Below are 26,640 nucleotides of genomic sequence, written 5' to 3' on the forward strand. Positions count from 1 at the left end.
TCTTAATTTCTTTCTCCTACTGATTGCTCTCACTAGGAATTCCAGCACTATGTTGAATAAAAGTGGTGAAAGTCGGCATCCTTGTCTTGTTCCAATTCTTAGTGGGAATGCTTTTAACTTTTCCCCATTCAGAATAATGCTGGCTATAGGTTTGTCATGTATGGCTTTTATTATTTTAAGATGCATTCCTTCTAAGCCTAGTTATGTTGTGGGCTTTTATCATGAAACAGTCCTGAATTTTGTCAAATGTTTTTTCTGAATCTATTGAGATGATCATAGGATCTTTGTTTTTGCTTCTGTTTATGTGTTGAATCACATTTATTGATTTATATAAGATGAACCATCCCTGAATCCCTGGGATGAAGCCCACTTGGTCATGGTCTATTTTTTTTAATATGCTGTTGAATTTGGTTTGCTAGTATTTTATTATGGATTTTTGCACCTATATTCATAAAGGATATTGGTTTGTAGTTTTCTTTTCTTATTGTGTTCTTTCCTTGCTTTGGTTTTACAGTCAAACTGGCTTCATAGAATGAGTTGAGGAGGATTCCATCCTTCTCAATATTATGGAATAATTTCTGCAGAATGAGTATCAACTCTTCTTTGTAGTCTGGTAAAATTTGGCTGTGAATCCATCTGGTCTGGGCTTATTTTCATTGGAAGATTTTTTATTGCTGCTTCAATTGCATTGCTCATTTTTGATCTATTCAGAAATTCTATATCTTCCTGATTGAATTGTGGGAGGTTGTGTGTTTCCAGAAATTTGTCCATTTCCTCTACATTTTTGAGTTTATGTGCATAGAGATTTACACAGTATTCACAGATGATATTTTGTATTTTTGTGGTTATCGGTTGTAATATCTCCTTTTTCATTTCTGAATGAGCTTATTTGAGTCTTTCTATTCCTGGTTAATCTAGCAAGAGGTATATAAGCTTCTGCAAAGCCAAGGGAATAATTAACAGAGCAAACAGACAACCTAAAGAATGGGAGAAAATATTCACAAACTATATATATCCAATAAAGGACTAATAACCAGAATCTACAAAGAACTCAAGCAAATCAGCAAGAAAAAATCAAACGGCCCCATTAAAAAGTGGGCAAAAGACATGAATAGAAGCTTCTCAAACAAAGATAGACAAATGGCCAATAAACATATGAAAAATTGCTCAATCTCACTAATCACCAGGGGAGTCCAAATCAAAACAACGAGATATCACCTTACCCCATACAGAATGGCTTTTATTAAAAAGTCCCAAAACAATAGATGCTAGAGTGGATGCAAAGAGAAAGAAATGCTTATACACTCTTGGTCGGACTGTAAATTAGTACAACCTCTATGGAAAACAGCATGGAGATTCATCAGAGAACTAAAAGTCAACCTACCATTAGATCCAGCAATCCCACTACTGTATATTTACCCAAAGGAAAAGAAGTCGTTTTATCAAAAAAGATACCTGAATTAAAATATTTATAGCAGCACAATTCACAATTGCAAAGATGTATAATCAACCCAAATGTCCATCAATTCACAAATGGATTAACAAATGTGGTATATGTGTACCATGGAATACTACTTAGCCATGAAGAAAGATTATTCAATGCATTTTGTGACAATTTGTATGGGACTGGAGACCATTATCCTAAGTGAAGCATCTAAAGAATGGAAAAAGAAACACCACATCTACTCACTATTAAATTGGGACTAACTTGTGAGCACACATGTGCTTAGAGGGAAGTAAATCTCAAAGGAAATCAAGTAGGGGGAAGGGAGGAGACAGCCTGAAAGGATTCTGGCAGACAAATCTATGTTGAGGCCCAGCTACCTGGGTATTTCCAAGAAGTCGGTATCAGAGCCTTTAAAATAACCATTATTTTAAGAGTTATCTCACCTCGATTCACCATTATTTCAAGAACAGTAGCCCTTTTCACCATTATTTAAAGAATTGTTTGTTGGAGCTGGGTTTTGTGAGAAGTGAAAAGAGGAAGTCCTGTGAAACCTCCTAATGGGTACAATGAAAGCCTACCTAACGGGTACAATGAACACTATCTGAGTAACAGGCACACTTTTAACCCTGACTCGAGCATTACAAAAGCAATCCATGTATTCAAAAACATTTGTACTCCCATAATACTTTGAGATTAAAAATAAAGAGATGGCACTCATGTGTATCAACTCAGATATTTAAGCATTAATAATGTTAATCTGAAGCACGATTGAATTTGAAACTGTCATTTCAAGTTAAGGCAATTAATTGCAGTTTTATACACACAAGAAGTTGTCTTGCCATGCAGAATTGTTAGAAGACCAAGTGTTTCAGCTGAACTCAGGTATTCACTGCAGAAATCCTCATTTTTTTTTTACAGGATGCCCAAAAAAGCTCTTTAGCCAGATTCTCATTTCTTCTAGATATCCTTGAATTTCTGTTTTTGTTTTATTTTTATTTTCTAGTCTGTTGTAGGATTAAATTTCTATATATAAAGCAGGGCATGGCGGCTGATTGTAGGTTGGCCTGGTTCACAGTGAAGGTGAAATAGATGGTTCACAGTGAATGCAAAATAGGGGTATGATTCTAGCTCCCCCACTACCCATCACCAGAAGAGAGTTTCAGAAATCCTATAAAATCTAATTATGTTTTTATCATACTTCTCCCTAACCTAATATACTTTCAGGATCCCTTGTCTGTCTAAATCAGCCATTCTTGGAGACTCTCACATTCTAACTCTCCTGTCTATCATCCTTGTCTGCCAGAAGTCTCACTCATCTCACCCTTTTTAAAACTCGAATGGGTATAACTGTGCCATACAATGTAATACGTCACTCCTCACAGTTTATCCTACATTTGTAAAAATTATTTTGGTTTTTAATGAATTTGCAAGTTTTTACAATCTTTTAAGGACCCTAACAAACATTTCTGTTGAGATAAGGTGTATTATGGTAGTTTAAGAGCACAAGAGATTCTGAAATCAGACTTTCTTGATTAAAATTTAGGCTTTACTACTTATTAGCTATGTGATATTCCTCAAGAAACTTACCTGCTTTGAACCTCAATTTCTTTGTTTGAAAAATGCAAGTAATAAAATTAATACCTTAAGATAGCACTAGGCACAAAATAAATGTTCTGGCAATGTTAGTACTACAGAACTAATAATAAAAAGTAGCCTTTTTATTATTATTAGTCTATTATTCTCTACAGAGCTTAATGCAGATCTGGATCATACTACATATTTGCAATGAATAAAAGTTATTCTCTGAGAGGCAATCAATCACTTCTTTGTGCTCACCACAAAGCACAGGTAAATTCAGCCTTTCAAAACTGCATCCCCTTGTATTTGTTAAAACTATAACATTTTAAAATCCCCCTTAGGACTTTCCACATACTGGGAAATGATATATCCAGTAGATTCATGTAAATGGAAGACAGGGAAGGATAATATAGCAGTTATTGGTTTTACTGACACTTACCTGAATCAAGTTTATATTATTAAAATATTTACTTTAAACTAAATTACAGTACATCACTGCTTACCAACAGCACCTATGACTAACAAATGGTAAATTCAAATTTATTCAACTTTGCAATTTAGAAGTCTACACCATTAAATTGCAGTCATACACTGTAAGAAGAACCTCTGGTTTTACTAGCCAGAAGAAATTGAATTGTATCTGAATGAAAATTAAGACAGCTTTTATGGAAAATATTCATAAAAATTAGAATTCAAGGACTTTCTTTCTTTCCCTAGGCTCCAACAAACTCCAATCCTATAAACAGTTACAACAGACAATGACAGCTGAGAATGATGAGTGAAATTATTGATATCTTTTTGTCTGATAATATTGCTCAGATAAATACCAAGTAAACTCACCAGATCACAAATGAAACAGCTTTACTTCCATCAGAACATATTAAAAATATAGGGACAAAATTATTTCATTAAATACTCATTTTGTTTTTTGTTTTTGTTTTGTTTTGTGTTTGTTTGTTTTATGTAGTTGCTCTTTCTCTTGTAGCCTAATTTTTTTTTCTTCTTTTTTCCCTTTAATGCTCAAGCAAGTCACCACTGTATAACGCCTAAAGCATGTATGTAAAATGAACAAGTCATTTAGCTTAACTTTAGACTCAATACCTCTTTTTGTGTGACTTTCTTTTATAACTATACAACTTTTATAGCTATACAACTTTCCATGCAAATTTCAACTGTGAATTACTTATTGACTAGTAAAGAAGAGGAACTTAATTTTTTCATAATGTTCTATGAGCTGCCCCCCTTCCCCCAATCCTATGTAAACAGCAGTAGAATACTGAATTTAAAGGTTGTGCCATTTGACTCTGGAAACGTCAGGTCTTCAGCAAAAGTGCTTTCAGTCTGGATCTGAAATGATGAGATCATGAATTAGGAATGATTCTGGTGACAGTGATATTTACCTCTTTGAGACAGCCCATAAAGTTGTTACTGACTGGTGACCCTGGAAGGTCGGCTGTGCTGGGACTGCCTCCAACATAGAAAAAGTCATCAGACCCCAGCATGGTATAATCTTCTTGTGTGTAGCCCGTTGTGGTAAGAATCCCATCCACTGATATTGTCACCTAGATAACAAAGCACAGGGAAAGGACACGCTATACTCAGACCTAGGTACTGTAATCCTGGGATATGCCTGTTTTGTGTTTTGTTTTGTTTTATTTTTTTGTTTTGCTTTTTGCTTTTTTTTTTTTTTTCTGTTTGTTTGGTTTTTATTTTTAGACCTATGGCGGAACCCATTTTCATGTCTGTTTGAGGTTTATTCTTAGATTCTATTCCACTAGCCCTAAGAGATCTAAACTAGTTAGAGAGTTAACTGATTATTGAACTAGTGTCAGCATCATCCCTACTGCAACTCAAAAGTTACTTAGCAGACACAAAAATGGTGTTAGTAAAATGCTTCCTAGGTTAGTTTTGCTGGTGTACATATTAGTAAAGTTTAGTTGTCTGTTATTAACTAATCACAACGTGCACCTTGTTAACATAAAAGGCGCAAGCTTTTTCCAGCAACATCACTATTTGCACTATTGAGCAGCAATTGTTCAGCATGCAAGTGCTTAAGTCCATGCCAAAGGAGGAGAAAAGGCAAAACAACCAGTAGAAGCGGCACACGCGGATGTGCACATGCAGGAGGTATAGAACAGTTCAGAAAGGAAAGGAAAGAAAACAGGGAGAACCAAAGAGAAAAACAAAAAACAAACAAACAAACAAAAAAAACTGCTTGTGATGACGTAAAGATGAGTGGGTGTGGCATCTCCAACATTCCCAAATCAAGTTTCCATGCCATGCATCATGAATGGTTAGAGACTGGCTGAGCCTGCGGTCACTCCGGCCAGCCACCATTTTGTCTTATCCCGTGTTAACCACAGCTGGATGCAAACGTTCGAAACGTTAACGATGCCCCTACAGGTGAGTTGGAAAACAGAAGTTGACAGGAACAGGTAAAAAATAAGAAGGTCAACAACAGATGAAAAGAAGGAGGTCAAAGTAAGCAGAAGAGTACCAACCGCAGTTCCTCTTTTGTTAATGATGTCTACAGTTAAAAGAAAGAAAGAAAACACACGGCAAACCCAAAATAAGAAACAATTAGAATGATATCTACCGAACAATGTAGTTTGTTTACCATAGCGTGTCCAATGCCTGAGTGCTTTGTGGAGAAGGGGGGAGAAAGGAAATTAAAAACTGTGAACAGAATAACGATCGTTACTTAAAAAATATGATGGTCTCTACCATGTTAGTACATTTTTTGATTCAGGTAACGGTTAGTAGAATGAAACATTCCATGAATGACATGTTAGTTATTAAGCATGTTAGTAACATAGAAAAAGGGCAAAAAAATTTTACAAGAAAAAAGCAGACTAACAAGTAGGCCTCCCACAAAGGTAATATTTTTCCTGCCATTATTGTTCATAACTCGCTACTAGACAGAAACAGACACATGGCAATGTTCCCTTTGTCTTCCTGAGCACATCTGAGAGACATTTTAAAAGTCTAAATGGGATTCAAAGGCCTAAAACTCATAAGCTGACCACTGCCGCCCTATGCCCATAGTTGATCCCTCCTCCACCCAGCCCACCCCAGCCCCAGCAAATTAGTAGGAATCAGTTGGCATTGCCCTACTACTCAATTTTACAGCATACAAGGACTCCTCCTCAACTTCAAAACTTCCTTCGGTCATATTGATGGACTTTAGGGTCACAGTTTACTGCAATGAAACAAAGCAAAGATCCTGACACATAGAATGAGTAGAATGGATTTGTGTTTAATCTGTCCTGCTACACATGCACCCCGGCTGTACAACTACAGTTTCCTTCGTGCTATCAATTCGCAGTTTGCTTTGTAACCTGAGCAAAGGCAAATCTAGAAAGTGGGCTCCTCAAGCCCCCACCCTTCCTTCTGTGCTTCTCTCAAATGAGTCTCTGGCCTCTCGGTGAGCATCTGAGAGAAAAAAATAAAAAAAGCAAACCAAAGAGACAGACTTATAGAAAATCCATGATTTACAGCTATCCTGATGGTGAGTGACCCTCTCCCAAGGCCATAGTGAAGCACACAGGGCCCCCTCTCATGTCAATGAGGCGTCTGGAAGGTATTTGGGGTTCTCAAGAATCTTTGAGTTTTACTTGTCTGCCTTAGACTAAATCTCCACTCCTAACACTCCTTTTTGCTTCTCTAGCCCAGAAAACTTAAGCCTTTCAGAAGCAGGAAAGAAAAGGTTAGACCGTTAACAGCTCTGAAAGAGAGGGCTGTTTTAGTAAAGGAAAATCAGAGACAATCCGGTCATTCTGCAACTGTTCAGAGAAACAACAAATATGTTAAGGATATTAGTTTGAGATCAACAGGTATGGCAAAAAAAAAATTAGTCACTGTCAACAATTAACAAAATGATACATTGTATTGCAAAATTTCAAATAATAACCAAAATATATAATAGTCAATATATAAGGACAATCTATTCACTTTCATCTATATATATACTGTAATAATATGTCTCAGATAAAAGTATACAGTATATGTGGACCCATAGATTTAGTAAGTAATCAATATTTTCCTAGTGTGTAGCCTCTTTCCAGAATTTTTTAAAAAGACATTCAAATAGAAATGGGCACCTAGAGGATGAACTGGACTTTCCACAGTCATTTGGGATTTAACTTAAAGTAACTGTGCTAACATAAAAATATCTTCATGAACAGACTCTTCAGGAGATATATAAGCCTCCAAAGTCATATTTCCCCCTCAGGGACTTTTCTTGTCCCCATTTTGGGGTGGGAGGTGAGGGAGGAATTAGGGATTGATACAATCCCAAATCACAAACACTGTGTTTTTGACTGCAAAAAAGGAACTGTGATTTAATGACCCCAATGTGCATGCTTCCAGATGATCACCATGAAAACTATAATTTAAAATCAAACAAACAAAAAACCAAAAACACAACAAAATCAACACACATCACAGGAAGGGCAGGTCGCAGGGATACCCTTGCAGCCCTCTGGGAAAGTGTCATATGTCGCTGTATCAAAATAGCCTTTGGGTCCCCAGAACTTTCTAGATATGCCCCTGCTCAAGTATGGCAGGAAGATTCATCTCAGAAGAAAAAGCTAATTTGCAAGCGACTCTGAGGAGCCCTGTATCATGTTGTTAGGGTTTTCAAGGACCACACACACAGCTGTAGCGAGAAACAAAGCCAGTTACTCTCTTATCCACTGCGCTGTTACCTGACGCAGATTCCTGGTGACTTTCACATCATGCCAGGCATTATCATTAAACTTTCCATTCACGGGCTCCACTAGTGCTTCAAAGGCCCCTGATCCCAAATTAATGACCAGAGAGACAGCTCCATTTTTCAGGGCAAGATTGACATAATCGGCTGATTTCCCAGTGTGAAGCATCAGTCCATTCCTCTGAAGGGTTTTAAAGGATAGAGTTATTTCATCACTGCTGCTTTGAATAGGGTTTTGAGACAAGTCGTAGCAGAAGTATTCAGATCCCTTGAAAGTTGCAATATATTCTTCTTTTCCTAGAGGAAAACAGATAGATACACACATAAGTAAAAAAAAAAAAACATACATTATGCAAAATCAACAGATCTTAACAGAAACAATAACTAATCAGCCCCCAAATGAACTCTTTGCCTAATTTACATTCATGACAAGAACACTGTCAAAGAGTCAAACAATACTGTAGGTGGCAGTATATTTTTAATAAACCTCCGCAGCTATTGGACCATCAAATACAGTAGCTAAAGCTGACAGTCTTGAAAATTCAATTAATTTTTAAGTATCGCTGCAAGAGCTCTGATCAGAGAAAGTAGCTCTGTGATGTCTCCAGGGCAGGAATCAGGTATCATAAATTGCATATCGGATGGTTCCACTCTGCTGGCAACAATGGATTCCAACATGTTTGCAACATTCTTCCCATCCAACTGAGGGATTATTTTAATTTTCAGTAAGACATTTATATTCAAAGATCTTTCTGAATGAAGAGCCAAATATTTTCATCACTGAGAGACCATAACAAATTATCTGGTGAGGGGAAAACAAAGAAAAAAAACACAGAATCTGGTCTGGGAGTAAACAGGACTCCTCTAGGGCATGTGCATTTTTTCCCCCTGGTTGGAGGGAGTAGTGACGGAAAGACTAATCGAGCCTGCTGGATCATTGATTCATTCCCTATTCTCATGAAGCAGATGGTAGGGCTGGCTTTTATGAGACTGGTAAGAATTCCAGCACATCATCATGGGAATAGCATGTAAATGAAGTCTCAATATTTTCTATATATCTCAGTCTTTGCCATATTTAGGAGTAACAATGTGGATCCCACAAGATGCTAGACTGATCTAAGAGAAATGTGGCTATTTGGAAAAAGCAGTCTTCTCCCACTGATGAACTGAGTCTAACCAAAGGAAGAATGTAATCCAAAAGCTCCCTTGACTTCCTAGGCAATGGTGAAACTATGCCAAGGAAAATGAGACAGCTTCTGACAAATTACAAACATAGAATTATTAATATAAGTAGTACTGGAGAAACTTAATCTGTTCCACTGGTAATATAGTATCATTACTATACTCACTGGAGAGTTCATATACCAACAGGCTTTACAGTCTTCCCCTGTAATAGGTTTTTAATTCCGGACTATTTCCATTTGATTGTCAAATAATTCATGTCCTGGAATCAGAACTCAAATCAAAGTTTCAACTCAACACTGCCAGATGACCTGACTCCCTGGATGCAGAAAATCTCATAAGTGGCTATAGGTAGTCAAGACAAGGCACTTAGTAAGGCAGTGAACACCTAGGGATTGAGTCCTGGAATAACAGTCACTGACTCCAAGTAAATTATCAGCAAAGACCAGCAGTTACCCAAATAGACCACATTGTGAATAAGAGACAGAGAAAGGGCAAACCAGTCCATACTAGTGGGTCCCTCCCAAACATGCAACATATTGGCTGAGCACTTCCCAAGGCATAAGCCCAGGATTAGCTTTTAGAGATAGTGAAATGAACAAAGCTGACCTAATTACAGCCCATGTGTCTGCTTTCCTTATCAGTGTAATATGGTAAGTGGTTCAATACTGGGCAGCAACAAAACTAAAAATTACTGTTGTTCTGGGAGGAAAAAACATGGACCAAAATATGAGTTTATATCATAGCTTAGCCACTAGCTGTCATGAGGCAATTATACACCTCTTTAAATCTCATTTTCTAAAAGTGGTCAGTGATACCAATCTTTCAGAATGGGTATGAGGATAAAATGAGATGTCAGTGCAAGCATCTGGTAAAGTTGTTAAGTTGGTGAGAAATGGTAGATGCCTTTTGCATTGGCTGCTTTATGTGATGAATATGATAAATGAGCTAAAACAAACAACATATGCCATATTGAATTGTGAAATCTAGAATATGCTCTCTAAGATAAGAAAGAGTACAAGAATTCCCATTATCAACATTTCTATTCAATTTTGTACTTGAAACTGTAGCTAATGTAGGAAGACAAGAAAAATCTATGAACATTGTAAAGATTATAAGTGAAGAAAATAATGTCATAGTGGCAAATATGATTGTATTATATAAATTGAAATACTAAAATGATCTACAAAAATTATTTGGCTTAATAAGATATTTTAGACAGATTGCAGTGTTCTACTTATTAGGGACAATCAGTGTTTTAACAAATATATACATAGTTCTATAGATTCAATAAAATTATAATAAAAATCTCAATGAATTTTTTAAATGAATGTGAAAAGCTGATTGTACACATTCTATAGGAAAAAGAGTGAGCCCAAAATAACCAAGATATGCCAGAGAAAGCATATGAAACAACTTTGATTGTGTTAAGATGGACATTTATTAGAAAATTACGGTAATTAAGAGAATGTCTTAAGATAGATAAAAGGAGGAGATAAATATAATCAAAATTAAAAATACTCTTAAGCATATATGAAAACAACTTATATTAAGTCAGGCATTGCAGATAAGTAAGCAAAAGATAGATTAGTCATTAAATGATGTTGGTACAATTGGTTATCTATATTTAAAAAATGAAATTGAATCTACATCATAAAAATGTAAAAAAATCAATTGTACATGATTAAGGATTTAATTTTGAGAGATGAATCTGTAAAAAATTTTATAAAACAAGAAATCATGGCACAGAAGTATGGAAGGATTTATAAAGCAGATATAAAAAGCACTAATAAAATGTTGACAAATTCACTCACATTAAAATTAAGAACATACGTTCATCAATAATACCATAAGGAGAGTAAGAAGTTAAATCAAAAGAAAATGTAAAATAAGTTCATAGAAAAATAGATATATATGGCCTATAAATAAGTGAAAAGATGCTCAATCCCATTAATATTCAGGAAAAGGTAAGTATCTATCTTCAAATACATTTTTGTAGCTATGAAATTGACAAAAAATGAAAAATATTCCAAATGCTGGCAAAGCTGTTGATAGTCCTTCTTATCTACTGCTAATGAGAGTGCTGATAGGATGAAAACTGACCAACTATTATACAATAAACTCCGTTTGGCAATATGCAATCCCATGAGAATTTAATGTATTATAAAGAATTTGGCGTGTCAATCCTTAGCAAATAGTTAGCATAATCAATAAAAAATAATATTTCTCAATTCATTTCAACACATTTTCATTGCTCATTGTTCTGATCATTTGATGATAGAGTAGTCAAGTGGATTCTGGTTCACATACATACACATACTTTATATTAATATATGTTGAGATCCATTCATCTGAAAATGACATTGACAATATTTTCCAGTCCCATTGAATATTCAGAATAGGTTTCTGAGCCAAAGAGAGCCTTAAAGACACTCCTCTAGATCAACCCTTTAGTTTATATCATAAGAAAGTGAAGCCCACAGAGTTTAAATGACCGTCAAGTTCATAAAATGTGCAGGACTAGAATTCAGCCTCCTGACTACCCATCCAATTATCCAATTTCTCTCTAATACTCCATGACACCTGTGTTTCAGAAAGCAATGATGTATAGCATTCTAAAAGCAAAAAAAAAAAAAAAAAAAAAAGGACAGAGAGAGAAAAAACTGTTTATAAAGATGTGTCTTAGTAAGAAAAGACTATTTAGTCGACTCAGTTTAAAAGGGCAGAGAAGCATGTAATATATTCAGAAAGATTCCACTTAAATAACTAAATAACAAGGTTTGGGAGCTTGAAGAGGTTTTATCTAGTTAAAAGGCTGTAGCATTTTATGAGAGCAGCCTCATATCATTCCAAGTGCATAGTTCAGAATGAATCTTAACAAAGGATTTGTTTGCCAGATACTGTGGCAGAGCCAAGGGGAAAAAATAGTAAACAGAGTTTGCAATTTACTAGACCATAAGCTTTGAAGTCATATGGGTGTTGATGTCTTTTAACACTATGATAATTACTTAAAAATGAAAATATATCACTCCTTTTATTTAATTCCAAATTTAAGTAATTCAAATTTGCCTTAAAAATAACCATATAGTTTTGGAAAAATTCACTCTGTGGAATATGCAATTACCTCAAAATGCCATAAATGAGACATAAACCTAAGCAGGGAAAACTTTTTTCCTATGCTCTTTTTCATAAAGAACATGTATATTAGATGAAAATATAAAAATCACTGTTTTTTACAATATATTTGAAGAAGATTATATTTCTTCTAATTCTTTGCTACCTTATAGTCTTTGTAATTAAAGTTTGTGGTATACTATATGCAAATACCAAGCAGCACAATGAAATTATGTATGTATTTCTGTTGAACACTTAAAGAATAGGTCTATGTCTATTTTAGAATACAATTCCCAAATAACTTGTGTACTTTCAATATGTGCTAAAACAATAAAACTGAAAAAGAAATTAGACCCACAGCAATGCTACGTAAAGAATTTATAACAAATCAATAACAAACCTCAATAAACCTACAAAAAAAATAGACAAAATGCTTGAAAAGACACTCCACAATAAAAAGATATTCATATGAAAAGATGTTCAACTTAGTCTTCAGAGAAGTGCAAACTAAAACCAAAATGAAATAGCACCACATTCCACTAGAATGAACAAAGTGAAAAAGAACAAAAAGGTACGAAATATCAATGAGGATGTGGAGCAACTAGAACTCTCATAGCTTGTTGGTGGGAATTACTTTGTGAAATTGTTTGGCATTATCTTTTAAAGGTGAACATATGCTTACCCTATGACCTAGCAATTCCATGCATAAGTATACATCCAACAAAAAATGCACATATTGATCATCAGGATAACATACCAGAATGTTTATTATGGCACTCTGCATAATAAGCTCAAGCTGAACACTACTGAAATACCAACCAATAGTAGATGGAGAGTCATACAGTGGAATATTAAATAGTAATGCCAATATATGATCTACAACTACATGTAGAAATATGGATAAATCCCACAGTAATAATGGTGAGTTAAAAAGTGCCAGACACAAAACAGAACATACTTCTGAGTGCATTTATATAAAACTTATAAAAACAAGCAAAACTAGTCATTGTTAATCAAGATATTGGCTACCCTTGGTAGAGATGGAAAAGGAATACTAGTGAAGAGAAGTATTCGGGTATTAGTAATGTTCTGTTCTTTATTTGAGCACTGGTTATAGGTGTGCTAAATGTGCAAAAAACCCAGTTACTTGTACACTTATGATATGCACTTCTAAGTATGAATACTGACTTTCAATAACAAGTTTAAATAATCTGGATGACTGAACACAAAATAAATTAATCTGATGAAGTATTTTCCTCCTGATTGATAAGATGATATGAGCAAGACACTATTCCCATTAATGCTACTATAGTAGTAAAAACCAACTATAACAATAGTAATAATTAAATTATGACATTTAAAAACTTTCAATGTATATTAATACCTCTTAATACCTCTTAATTGCTCTTCAAAGCAATCTCATGAGATTTTTAAAATATATAGATTACATGGATATACTTATAATTGTTTGAAGGGCTGTAGCCTAAATGTGATCATTAATGGATTGGTGTCAAGATTAAGAAACACTCTCTATTAGCAATCAGAAATATTATGATTGAATTGGGGGAAAATGTTAAATAAACTTTAAAAATTTAGAGCATTTATCTAATTCTCTATATTAATTTGTTATATGTTGTCATGCAGTTGGAGGAAGAGATCTAAGAGGGTGCCATTAGATTTCAGTCCTATTCAATTTTTACTCCTTTGTAACTTAGATAAAAATACAGAGTTCTCGCTTATCTAATTTTCTGAAAGAAAGTTCAATGGAAGAATTAGAATTCTGTAAATTCTTGATATGCTGACTGGATGAGCTCACTTTATCAAAGTCATATTTGATGAGAATAACCCTGAGTTCTATCCTAAGATTCAAAATCACTCTAATGAACAAGTAATAGCATATAAGAAACATGAATTCCGGGGGGTGGAGCAAGATGGCGGACGAATAACACCGCCAGACAGAGTGTCTCTGCAGAAAAGAAAAGACAGATTCTAGCAGAAATTAGAGGAAAGAAGCAAGAAGATGACCATACAGCGGACGAGGGCCGGAAGGAGGGGTACCTGAGACCCCGGGAGACTCCACGGGAGGAGGCTGCAGAGGAGAACTGGAGGCTGAGACCACCGGAGCAGCCCGGAGAACAGCGGCAAGGGTAGGTGGATTTGCTGTTTCCCCTCCCCTGCATTTGGGACTGCTGGTGGGCTCCCCAGCGGGTGGAGAGACCTGCGGACGCCAGCCCGGAGACCGCCGCCACCAACCAGCAGTGAGCCTGTAGCAGACGTGGCACCAGATTCCCAACTTCCTCCGGGCACCTCCGTGTGCACAGACCCGAGCCGCTCGGCAGGCGCCATATTGCCTCCTCCTCCCCTCCACCGACCCTATCCACAGCTGCCCAGAGAGACAATACAGCCACCAGCCAGAGGCACCTCCAGGGAACGGGACCTTCCCTTTTGGGACCCTACAACTGACTCAGGGGAACTCAGACTGTGAGCTCCCTACCCACCCACCCTTCCAGGTGCTGCTGGCACCCTGTTCCCAGGAGAACGGTGCCGACTCAGAGGCTGAGAGACATAGACCCAGCTTGGGCTCCCTGTGGGTGAATTGGGACCGGAAATCCTCTCCCTGGTAGGGATACAGTTTGAACTCTGGGATCCAGAGGTTGGCCCTGCAGACCAGATCCCATGCACCGAGGGCTAGCATTGCCCGGGGCACAGAAGGGTTATACGTGAACAGCCTACTGAGGTGTGTGTGCCTCCAGGGGCAGATTGGTGTCCTAGAGGGCAACCCTCCTCCCAGGAGGAGGCCGTGCGCCCAACCCAGGTGGCATTCCTGTGCAGGGAACCTCCCCGCCGGCATCACAGTCCGGGGAGGCCTGGTGGCTTGTGGTCTGGCCTGCTGGCAGAGGCCCAGGAGTAGCTGCGGAGTTGGGGAGGGTGGAAAGAAGCCAGGCCCGCTCCAGACTGCGGGTTCAGACAGCCCCACCCCCACACCCAGACTTTCTGGCTGAGCGGGACCATTCCAGCCTCGCCCTGACAGCTTTCCCTGGAAGCAGAGGACAGAACTTTGACCCCTGCTAACTGCCTGAGGGCAGGCTTACACAACGCAGCTCCGCCCAGAACAAGAGCTGATAACAGGACACAAAATCAAAAGCATGGCCTGTTCCTCCAGGCAAACGCCACCTACTGACAGGGACGGCACCTTGCACAGCCTTTCCACGGCACCCACTGACTCAATATACAGGGAGTGGTCCAATTTCACCCACAGACACCACCTAACGCCTCAGAAACTAAACAAGGTGTGTGAATACCCAAACAATAACTTAAGGAAAGAAACAACAACTGATTGACATGGGAAGAAATCAGTGAAAGAACTCAGGAAATATGAAGAACCAAACGGAAAACACACCCCCAAAGAGGAGCACCAGCCCCCTAGAAACGGACACCAACCAAAATCAGGCAACCAATATGACAGAAGAGGAATTTCGTATGTGGATCATAAGAACACTCACCCAGCTGCAACAACAACTCAATAACCAACACAAAGAAACCACAAAAAGCCTCCAGGATATGGGAAAAGAAATAGACACAATGAAGAAAAGTGTAACCAAACTCCTGGAAATGAAGAATCAATTTAAGGAAATACAAAATACAGTGGAAAGTCTCAAGAACAGGGTAGATCAAACAGAAGAAAGAATCTCAGAGCTTGAAGATAACACCCTCCAATGAAATAAATCAGTCACAGAAATAGAGCAGAGAAACAAGAGAAAAGAGCAAAGCCTACAAGAGCTGTAGGATTATGTGAAGAAACCTAATGTGAGGGTCATAGGGTTACCAGAAGGGGAAGAAGAGAATACTCAAGGGTTGGACAAGCTGTTTGAAGATATAATAGAGGAAAATTTCCCAGGCCTTGCTCAAAATCTTGATATACAAGTTCAAGAAGCCCAGAGGACCCCTGGGAGATTCAATGCAAACAGGAAGAGGTCACGACTTGTAGTCATCAGACTGACCAAAGTATCAACTAAAGAGGCCCTTCTAAGAGCTGTAAGACAAAAGAAGCAAGTAACATACAAGGGAAAGCCAATTCGAATAACATCAGACTTCTCTAATGAGACTTTACAAGCAAGGAGAGACTGGGGCCCCATTCTCACTCTTTTGAAACAAAACAATGCCCAGCCTAGAATATCATTCCCTGCAAAACTAAGCTTCATATATGAAGGAGAAATAAAAACATTCTCAGACAAGCAAAGGCTCAGAGAATTCACCAAGACAAGACCAGCCCTACAAGAAGTACTTAAAACAGCGTTACGCACGGAACATCATAATAACAACCCACGAATATAAAAACAACCAAAACCCAAAGATATTAAAGGCCAGATATTACAATGGCTCAAGACAGAAATCATAGCAACAACATCCAACCCAACAGAATGATCAGTAATCTACCTTACCTGTCAGTTCTCTCAATAAATGTGAATGGCTTAAACTCTCCACTCAAGAGACATAGGCTGGCTGAATGGATAAGAAAATACAGGCCAAGTATATGCTGTCTTCAGGAAACACATCTAACCTGCAAGGATGCATATAGACTAAAAATAAAAGGGTGGAGATCAATATTCCAAGCAAATAGAAGCCAAAAGAAGGCTGGTGTGGCAGTTCTAATTTCAGATGATTTAGTTTTTAAATCAACAAAAGTAGTGAAAGACAAAGAGGGTCATTATATAATGGTGAAGGGCACAGTCCAACAAGAAGAGATAACAATTTTAAATATATATGCACCCAACTTAGGTGCACCCAGATTCATAAAGCAAACCTTACTGGAGCTAAGCAAATGAATTAATAGCAACTCCATAATCGCCGGAGATTTCAACACCCCACTGACGGCACGAGACAGATCTTCCAAACAGAAAATTAATAAAGAAATAATGGACTTAAACAAAACTCTAGAACAATTGGGTCTGACTGACATTTACAGAACATTCTACCCAAAATCCACTGAATATACGTTCTTCTCATCAGCTCACGGGACATTCTCTAAGATTGACCATATCCTAGGACACAAAGAAAATCTCAAGGAATTTAAAAAAAATAGAAATCATACTATGTACCTTCTCAGATCACAGTGGAATAAAACTAGAAATCAACCCTAACAGAAACTCACATTTCTACCCCAAAATGTGGAAATTAAACAACCTCCTACTAAATGATTACTTCCTAAATGAAGAAATTAAGACGGAAATAAAAAAATTCTATGAAGAAAACAACAATGGAGAGACAAGTTATCAACTCCTCTGGGACACAGCTAAAGCAGTTCTGAGAGGAAAGTTTATCTTCATAAATGCCTATAACCAAAAGACAAGAAGATCACAAATAGACAATCTAATGAAACGACTCAAAGAGCTGAAAAAAGAAGAACAGACCAACCCCAAACCCAGCAGAAGAAGTGAAATCAACAAGATCAAATCAGAACTAAACGAAATTGAAAACAGGGAAGCTATTCAGGAGATTAATAAAACAAAAAGTTGGTTCTTTCAAAAAATAAACAAAATTGACACACCATTGGCTAAGCTAACGAAAAGCAGAAAAGAGAAATCTCTAATAAGCTCCATCAGGAATAAAAAAGGAGATATCACAACTGATCCCAAAGAGATACAAGATACAATTTATGAATACTACAAAAATCTTTATGCACACAAACTGGAAAATGTGGAGGAAATGGACAAATTTCTAGAAACATACAGCCTCCCTAGGCTCAACCAGGAAGAAATAGATTCCCTGAACAGACCAATCTCAACAGCTGAAATAGAAACAGCAATTAAAAATCTCCCTAAAAAGAAAAGTCCCGGTCCAGATGGCTTCACACCTGAATTTTACCACACTTACAAAGAAGAACTAGTACCTATCTTGCACAAACTATTCCACAACATCGAGAAGAACGGAAACCTCCCCGACACCTTTTATGAAGCAAATATTACTCTGATACCAAAACCAGGAAAGGATGCAACAAAAAAAGAAAACTACAGACCAATATCCCTAATGAACATAGATGCAAAAATTTTCAACAAAATCTTAGCTAACCGAATCCAGACACTTATCAAAAAAATAATCCACCACGACCAAGTGGGCTTCATCCCAGGGATGCAGGAATGGTTCAACATACGTAAATCTATAAATGCAATTCACCACATAAACAGAAGCAAAAACAAAGACCACATGATTCTTTCAATAGATGCAGAAAAAGCTTTTGACAAAATTCAACACTCTTTCATGATACAAACACTTAAGAAAATAGACATAGAAGGGACATACCTAAAAATGATACAAGCCATATATGACAGACCCATAGCCAACATCATACTGAATGGGGAAAAATTGAAATCATTCCCACTTAGAACTGGAACCAGACAAGGCTGCCCACTATCTCCACTTCTGTTCAACATAGTGCTGGAAGTCTTGGCTACAGCAATCAGACAGGAAAATGGAATCAAAGGTATCCAAATAGGGGCAGAAGAGATCAAACTTTCACTGTTTGCTGATGATATGATATTGTATCTAGAAAACCCCAAAGATTCAACCAAGAAACTCCTGGAACTGATCAATGAATTTAGTAAAGTCTCAGGATACAAAATCAATACATAGAAATCATAGGCATTCATATACGCCAACAACAATCTAATTGAGAACCAAATCAAAGACTCAATTCCCTTCACAATAGCAACAAAGAAATTAAAGTACCTAGGAATATACTTAACCAAGGAGGTAAAAGACCTCTACAGGGAGAACTATGAAACACTGAGGAAGGAAATAGCAGAGGATGTAAACAGATGGAAATCCATACCATGCTCGTGGATTGGCAGACTCAATATCATCAAAATGTCTATACTACCCAAACTGATCTACAGATTCAATGCAATACCTATTAAAATCCCATCAGCATTCTTCACAGATATAGAAAAAATAATTTTACGCTTCGTATGGAACCAAAGAAGACCCCGAATATCAAGAGCAATTCTAGGCAACAAAAACAAAATGGGAGGAATTAATATGCCAGATATCAAACTACACTACAAAGCTGTAGTAATTAGGTCAATATGGTATTGGCACAAAAATAGGAATATTGACCAGTGGAACAGATGTGAGAATCCTGATATAAAACCATCCTCATATAGCCATCTAATCTTTGACAAAGCAGACAAAAACATACGCTGGGGAAAAGAATCCCTTTTCAATAAATGGTGCTGGGAAAACTGGATAGCCACCTGTAGAAGGCTAAAACAGGACCCACACCTTTCACCTCTCACTAAAACCAACTCATGCTGGATAACAGACTGAAACCTAAGGTATGAAACTATTAGAACTCTAGAGGAAAAAGTTGGAAACACTCTCCTAGACATCGGCCTGAGCAAAGAGTTTATGAAGAAGTCCCCAAAGGCAATCACAGCAGCAACAAAAATAAATAAATGAGACATGATCAAACTACAAAGCTTCTGCACAACCAAAGAAATAGTCATGAAAGTAAACAGACAACCTACAGAATGGGAGAAAATTTTTGCATCCTATGCATCCGATAAGGGACTGATAACTAGAATATACTTAGAACTCACGAAAATCAGGAAGAAAAAATCAAATAACCCCATTAAAAAGTGGGCAAAGTACTTGAACAGAACCTTTTCTAAAGAAGACAGAAGAATGGCCAACAAACATATGAAAAAATGCTCAACATCTCTAATCATCAGGGAAATGCAAATCAAAACCACAATGAGATATCACTTAACCCCAGTGAGTATTGCCTTTATCACAAAATCTCCAAACAATAAATGCTGGCGTGGTTGCGGAGAGAGAGGAACATCCTACAGTGCTGGTGGGACTGCATACTAGTTCAACCTCTGTGGAAAGCAATATGGAGATACCTTAAAGCGATACAAGTGAATCTACCATTTGATCCAGCAATCCCATTGCTGGGCATCTACCCAAATGATCCAATGACACTCTACAAAAAAGACACCTGCACTCGAATGTTTATAGCAGCACAATTCATAATTGCAAGGCTGTGGAAACAGCCCAAGTGCCCATCAATCCAAGAATGGATTAATAAAATGTGGTATATGTATACCATGGAGTACTATTCAGCTCTAAGAAACAATGGTGATATAGCACATCTTATATTTTCCTGGTTAGAGCTGGAACCCATACTACTAAGTGAAGTATCCCAAGAATGGAAAAACAAGCACCAGATATACTCTCCAGCAAACTGGTATTAACTGAGTAGCACCTAAGTGGACACATAGGTACTACAGTAATAGGGTATTGGGCAGGTGGGAGGGGTGAGGGGGGTGGGTATATACATACATAAATAGTGAGATGTGCACCATCTGGGGGATGGTCATGATGGAGACTCAGACTTTTGGGGGGAGGAGGGGAAATGGGCATTTATTGAAACCTTAAAATCTGTACCCCCATAATATGCCAAAATAAAAATAAAAAAAAAGAAACATGAATTCCCATCAGCAGGAAGTAAAACAAATAAAGTAAACTCTTTAGAGGACTTAGAATATGAATCAACAACAAGATGAAGACACTCAAAAAAGCTCATGTAGGCATAGGTTGCATTCATGAAAGTACTTAGAAGGTGGATAGTATGGTACTGTGCCTTACTGCCAATCAGCTTACACTTGTTATCATTTACCTATTTAGAGAACCTAGAATGTGTTCGGACATCTGCTAATGTGATAAAAGACCTCTAGTATTATTAAAAAAAAAAACTCTCCAAAGAAAGACTTAGGTTGATATATGACTGCATCTTCCAATATCAGAAAGGATGTCTTTTAGAAGAGCAATTCCATTCAGTATGAGATCAGGGATGTAAATAGAATCAAAGCATAAAACTATGGGAAAATATAATAGAAAACAGTGCAGATTTTATCAGAGAGTTATCCATAGTGGATCATTTCATTTACATAAAAACAAACTTCTCATCCCAGAAAAGATATAAACATTGCTGAAACACTTAATTGGAAGTTGTATTAATAGAAAGTATTCAATCCATGCATGGTAGATTGAAGAAATGGATCCTTATCAACACCAAGAATCACTGATATCTACTCCATAGAAAAGAGAGGTTAAGTGATGTCCCAAGTTTACAAAGAAATTTATTCTCAGGACAATGCTCCTTCCCATGACCTGTGCTTAGGATATAATCTCATTAATTTGACCCTATGTTTCTACACTTTCGAAGTTCCCTGAACTTCTTCACCAAATAAACAATCTGCAAAGGATTTCTGCTATGTCCTAAATATTAGGATGCCTGTGGGCAGAGAGAATACCCATTGTCCCCACTTATATAAAGAACCCCAGGCCATTTTCCTATGCCCAAACTAATCTACATTATTATTCTTGATTATCTTGCTTTTCACATATATAATCCCATATCAGACAGGTTTGTAAGGTTTTACTATAATTATATGATTCTAAGAGTGTGTTCAACACATGCCAGAAACTGAATTCAATACATGAAAAAGAAATGAACCAAAAGACATTTGAGTTTGAGACTTGCTTTTTTTTTTTTCTACTCTAAAAGTCAAATACACAAGAATATTTTGCCAAAAACATCCTTGACTAAACAAAGGTACACACTAGAAGTTTCCATTATTAAATTAAACAATAAGCCTTTCTCTCTCCGACTCTTTAGAAAGAGAAAACTACTTTAGAGAAACAGAAAAGGAAAGTCTGCCTACTGAAATTAATGTCAGGTTAAATTCTCAGTCCCTAAGAAAGTTGGTATTATTTTATTTGCCATAACCCCATGTAATTTAGAAATTAGAAATTTCCTTACTATAAGGAAAAATAATATTACTTTGAAGGAAGAGTAGTCCACTCTTTCCTTAGATTTTCTACTTGACACAATATTGTAAAACATTCTAATATCCCCAACTATGATTCAACATATTTAAATTCTGAGGCTAACTTCTATTGTTTTACAACAAGAAATCAAGCTTTATAAAATATTCATTCTTCAAGGTTTTATTTCACTTAGGAAAACCTCAAGGAGACTAATATGGAAATAAATTGCCAAGTTCCTGTTAAATAACCTGAAAGAAGAGGTAGCCTCTTGATGGTATACTTGAGGTCATTAAATATGAAAGCCAAAGAAAATTTAGATATTATTTAGTCCACTGCACTCATTTACTAGATGAACAGTGTGATGGCCCAACAGACACAATTATGGTCACATAACTAACTGAGAGAAAATCAGAATATAATCCTTGCTCTCTTGATTCTAGTCTCAGGCTCTTTCTCATTTCCAGATATTGCCAGGAAATGAGCCTCAAATTCATGATCAAAAAACTAAATGTAGCTTAAACTTGAGCATTATTTTTCCAAAAGAAAATAGTACATGGTCTAAAACTCTAGCACAATAATTTTCCAATCCTATTGTGTAACTTATTTGCATTTGTTTAAATGATCACAGGTGCTGAGAACCAAACAACCAACTCTATGCCTATCTGGACTGATAACCAGTCGGTTCTGCACACATCATGTGACACAAAGGGAAAGTACTGGACAAATACCCTGGCATTCACCAGGTATGGAATATTGCAATTACTGGGCCTGCTTCAGATTCAAGTCCCAATAAATTAATCTAACAACTAGACTCCAGCAGTTTTTAACCAAGAGGGAATCATTAATGCAATCAAAATAAAAACACATAACTTGGTGAATATATATTTCATAAAGATTCTCTGCAAGAAATTATAAGTTCTCTGGGTGCCAATTAGTGATTATTTAAAGAAGTAAATTATAGGAATACAATTATATTCATAGAAAATTTACAGACAATTGTCATTTATAAAATGGATATGGAGCAAATAATTTTGAGTATGAAATCACCTTATTATGAACTTGGTCAGGGCAGTATATATTGAGCAATTTATCTATTTAACCAAACTCCATAGAATGGCCAATTTATAATATACTTCTTTCTCCCTAAAATCAGAATGGGGTGGTCTCTAACTCTAAAAATCTATAGTTTAACTCATCCAAATATTTTTGCTCCAAATCTTAGAATTCAATTTTTTAATAGATACAAATGATGGTATCTTGAAAGGTAAAAGGAGAGGGGAGGAGAAGTTCACAAGGAAGGGAAAAGAGTTGGTTAAAGTGGAATTGCTCTAACAAAATAACAATCTCAGCGCCTGCTACGCAAACTGAAGGACAGTACCACCAGCATCACTTGGATATTGTGACAAATTTAGAATTTCAGGACTCCTTCCCCAACCTATTGATATAAAATCAGTATTGCACTAAGATATCCCAGGTGATTCTCACACATTAAAGTGTGAGAGTCCTGCTGTATAACAGATTTTTACATTGTTCCATTTTAGAATACCTTTTAAGAATGTTGTGCACATAAAGTCTTACCTGGCATATGGTGGACATTTAGTCAATGTTAGATGTTACAATCATTATTATTAAAGTAACAAATATATTTTAAACCAACCCTCAGCAGTTTAAAAAATAATCAGCTTTACACCAAATCTTTTATTAACTGGAATATCACTATGCTCAACACACTAATTTTAGGAGCATTTGGGTTAATTAAAAGGATTTTAAGGATATTTTGGAGTCTATCATATCTAAGTACCTAAGACAAAAAAAAAAATATTGGTATCACAGCACTTTTCTTAAGAATAAACACCCAGATACAAATTATTTTGCATTTTTTGACTGGAAATAAGAAGCCTAGGGGAGGGGAAGAATTGGAAAGCTGTGATCAGTGTGTAGATGTTTCAAATATCTATTTAATATGCACCCCAGCAGAGAGTCCAGGCTTTAAATCATTGGAGGTAATCTCTGAATTTTTATTCTCAACATGTGTCACCTTTAGGCAACATTAAAATAAAATTCTCTGTGGGTTTGCAAACTTGGTACCACTTTTCTGGATAAATCTAGAGGGTGTATATCATCTCCTGATAAGGTCTAACAAGTCATCATTATTAGTGAATATACTTAATAAGGTTCATGCAACCGCATTTATAGTTCTCTCTAGAAATAATTTTTGTTCATACCCTGCTGCAACTGAAAACAAACTATCACATATTCTAGATGTGAACTGACTCGATGAAAACTAATAAGCCTGGGCTGCCACATTTCCACGTATTATAGTTAAATGAACTCGGAATATTTTTAAGTTAATAATACCTCGCAATGGAGGAAATCTATACTGCTACTCAAAGTCTACTATGTTTAAAACAAGAATGGCAATTTTTTTAAAAGAAAGAAAAAAACTAAAGTTATGTTGGTATCCCCTGTATCTTAAGTAGAGGAGAGTGTAAATAAATATATGATAAGTATAATAAAGAATTATGTTGAATTGGGAAGAAATGTACTCATGTAACTCTACCCATTCCCTTGCTTCTTAGAGACCTAGTGATTCTTTTCTCTACTTGTCCATCCCTCACTGCTTAGGTAGACAGAAAGGTGGGAAGTGTGGAAGTGGACAGCATGTTAGTTGAAAAGTCAGTTTTCCTGTCTTCTAGTAAATGCTGAGGAAGACAACTGGCCAGTTTGGGGAGATTTTATTTATAACAGAAGCTACTTAAATTCTTTTGTTTCATAGGGGTTCTAATAAATTCTATGAGGAAAATTTCACTCGACATGCTGTTGTGCACATAAAGTCTTACCTGGCATATGGTGGACATTTAGTCAATGTTAGATGTTACAATCATTATTATTAAAGTAACAAATATATTTTAAACCACCCCTCAGCAGTTTAAAAAATAATCAGCTTTACACCAAATCTTTTATTAACCAGAATATCACTATGCTCAACACACTAATTTTAGGAGCATTTGGGTTAATTAAAAGTTCATGAAGGAAGAAAGAGATGGAAGTACTGTAAATTAAAAACAGGAAGGAAAAGATACATATTTCTGGTTTAGCTTTTTAAAGACAATTTGTGCCTGGGTGACTTGGAAAATGATTTCATTAGATTTTTGCTATTTTTTATTCTCTAGGTAAAAAGCATGGGGCTTAGAATTAGGAGAGGTGAGCATTGGTTTATACTTGGCCACTTTTCAGCTCTCTGCCCTTGGCCACTCCACTTAGCTTCACTGGGCCTCATTTTCCTCCCTAGAAAAATGACATAGATGGACTAAGTGATCTCTAGTGTTTCTTTCAATTCTAAAATTCTATGGTTCTATAACATTCTTGTTTTACTGAACCATTATTTCATCAATTCATTCAATAAACATTTATTGAAGCCCAACTCTGTGCCAAATTCTATTGCTTCCCTGCTGTTAAAATCAGGCAACATGCTAGAGTTGAAATGTCTTTAAACATTTTTGATGGCTGCTGCTTTTAAAAGGAATATCCCATAGCAACCCCTACGTCCTTCAGCTTCTAGAGATAAGTCTTCTCTTATTTTGTGAGGACTTAAAATTGAAGAAAAACAAAGAGATATGTAAAGGTGTTCTATTCACATCCTATTAGCTGTAAACTTTTTATTCTGGTTATTTTTCTTCTTTAGCCCAAAAAAGAACACCTTCAACAGGTTTACTGGAGTGTTAGAAGATTGTGTTTGATGACTACATTTTCCCCAAATTTAAGGTACTTCTTCATATAATTGCAATTCCTAGAAAAATAAAATATTTTAAGAGAAAGCTAAGATTTCTTATCACAAAATTATATAAATTAATTTGTGATTATGCATACTTTTCCAATAAAATTATGGCAAGATCAATTGACAATAACTAGTGTTTTCCTATGGATAGTACCCTTAATTTTGAATTAGGAGCCTGAGGTTCAATTCCTCACTTTATGATAGGTTATATGTAGTAACTGAGTAAATGTAGCTGAGTATGAGTTTCCTGTAGCACACTGGATATAGTCATTCTGCCATGCTGCACTTAGAATTTTTAAAAATGAGGATCTGGTAGTATGTGCCTGTACTCCCAGTCACTCAGGATGCTCAGGTGGGAGAATTGCTTGAGCCCAGGAGTTCGAGGTTACAGTGAGCTATGATTGCATCACTGCACTCCAGCCTGGGTGACAGAAAGAGACCCCATCTCTTAAGATAAAAAATGTGTAATATAATGATATAATTATAGGAAATTATTATTATCAATTATATACTGAGTCATACATAATAACCTCACCTCACCCATTCTATCATAGCTGTGTTGAAAGCATCATAGATTAACATCTTATCTCTAACTCTATCTCATCATTCTCTATCTCAGCATCTCTTATCCCAGGTCCCTTATCAGATTTGACTACTGTTTTCTCATCTCTCTCAAGGATGGTACAAAAGCAGCACCATTCGATATGCATAGGAGAGAAGTTAGTTCATCATATATGATGGATTCTTAAAAGCTTTATTCCCTTCCCAACTCCAATAGAGCTCTAGTTTAAGTACAAATACACAGAATGTATCAGAAGGACTTTGAGGTATCTCACAGAATTGAAGGAATTGTTAAATCTCCAAGTCTTGAAAAAAGAAGAAACTCAGGGTAAACTCAAGCTCCTCAACTCACAGCTCCTGGTCTCCTCAGGGGTTGTACCACTAATAGAACTCAGCTCCAGTGAACCCCAGTTTTGAGGTAATTCCTTTCAAGTTCTG

The 26,640-nt window shown here is 36.5% G+C and overlaps 1 protein-coding gene across 32 annotated transcripts in view; it reads right to left on the minus strand.

Moving 5' to 3' along the window:
- NRXN1 (neurexin 1) overlaps positions 1 to 26,640 on the minus strand; it is a 1,076,423-nt gene that overhangs the window by 671,058 nt on the left and 378,725 nt on the right. For 22 of the 32 annotated variants that reach the window (XM_076000761.1, XM_076000760.1, XM_076000743.1 and 19 more), the window contains 3 exons: positions 7,732 to 8,033; positions 5,643 to 5,666; positions 4,426 to 4,587 (listed from right to left, as the gene is read on the minus strand). In XM_076000761.1, the coding sequence (XP_075856876.1) occupies positions 4,426 to 4,587; positions 5,643 to 5,666; positions 7,732 to 8,033 (488 nt within the window). The remainder of the gene's footprint in view (positions 1 to 4,425; positions 4,588 to 5,642; positions 5,667 to 7,731; positions 8,034 to 26,640) is intronic. The other 10 variants (XM_076000756.1, XM_076000755.1, XM_076000754.1 and 7 more) reach the window with 1 other exon arrangement.

Source organism: Microcebus murinus, chromosome 3 (assembly GCF_040939455.1).
Source record: "Microcebus murinus isolate Inina chromosome 3, M.murinus_Inina_mat1.0, whole genome shotgun sequence".
NCBI classification, from domain to species: domain Eukaryota; kingdom Metazoa; phylum Chordata; class Mammalia; order Primates; family Cheirogaleidae; genus Microcebus; species Microcebus murinus.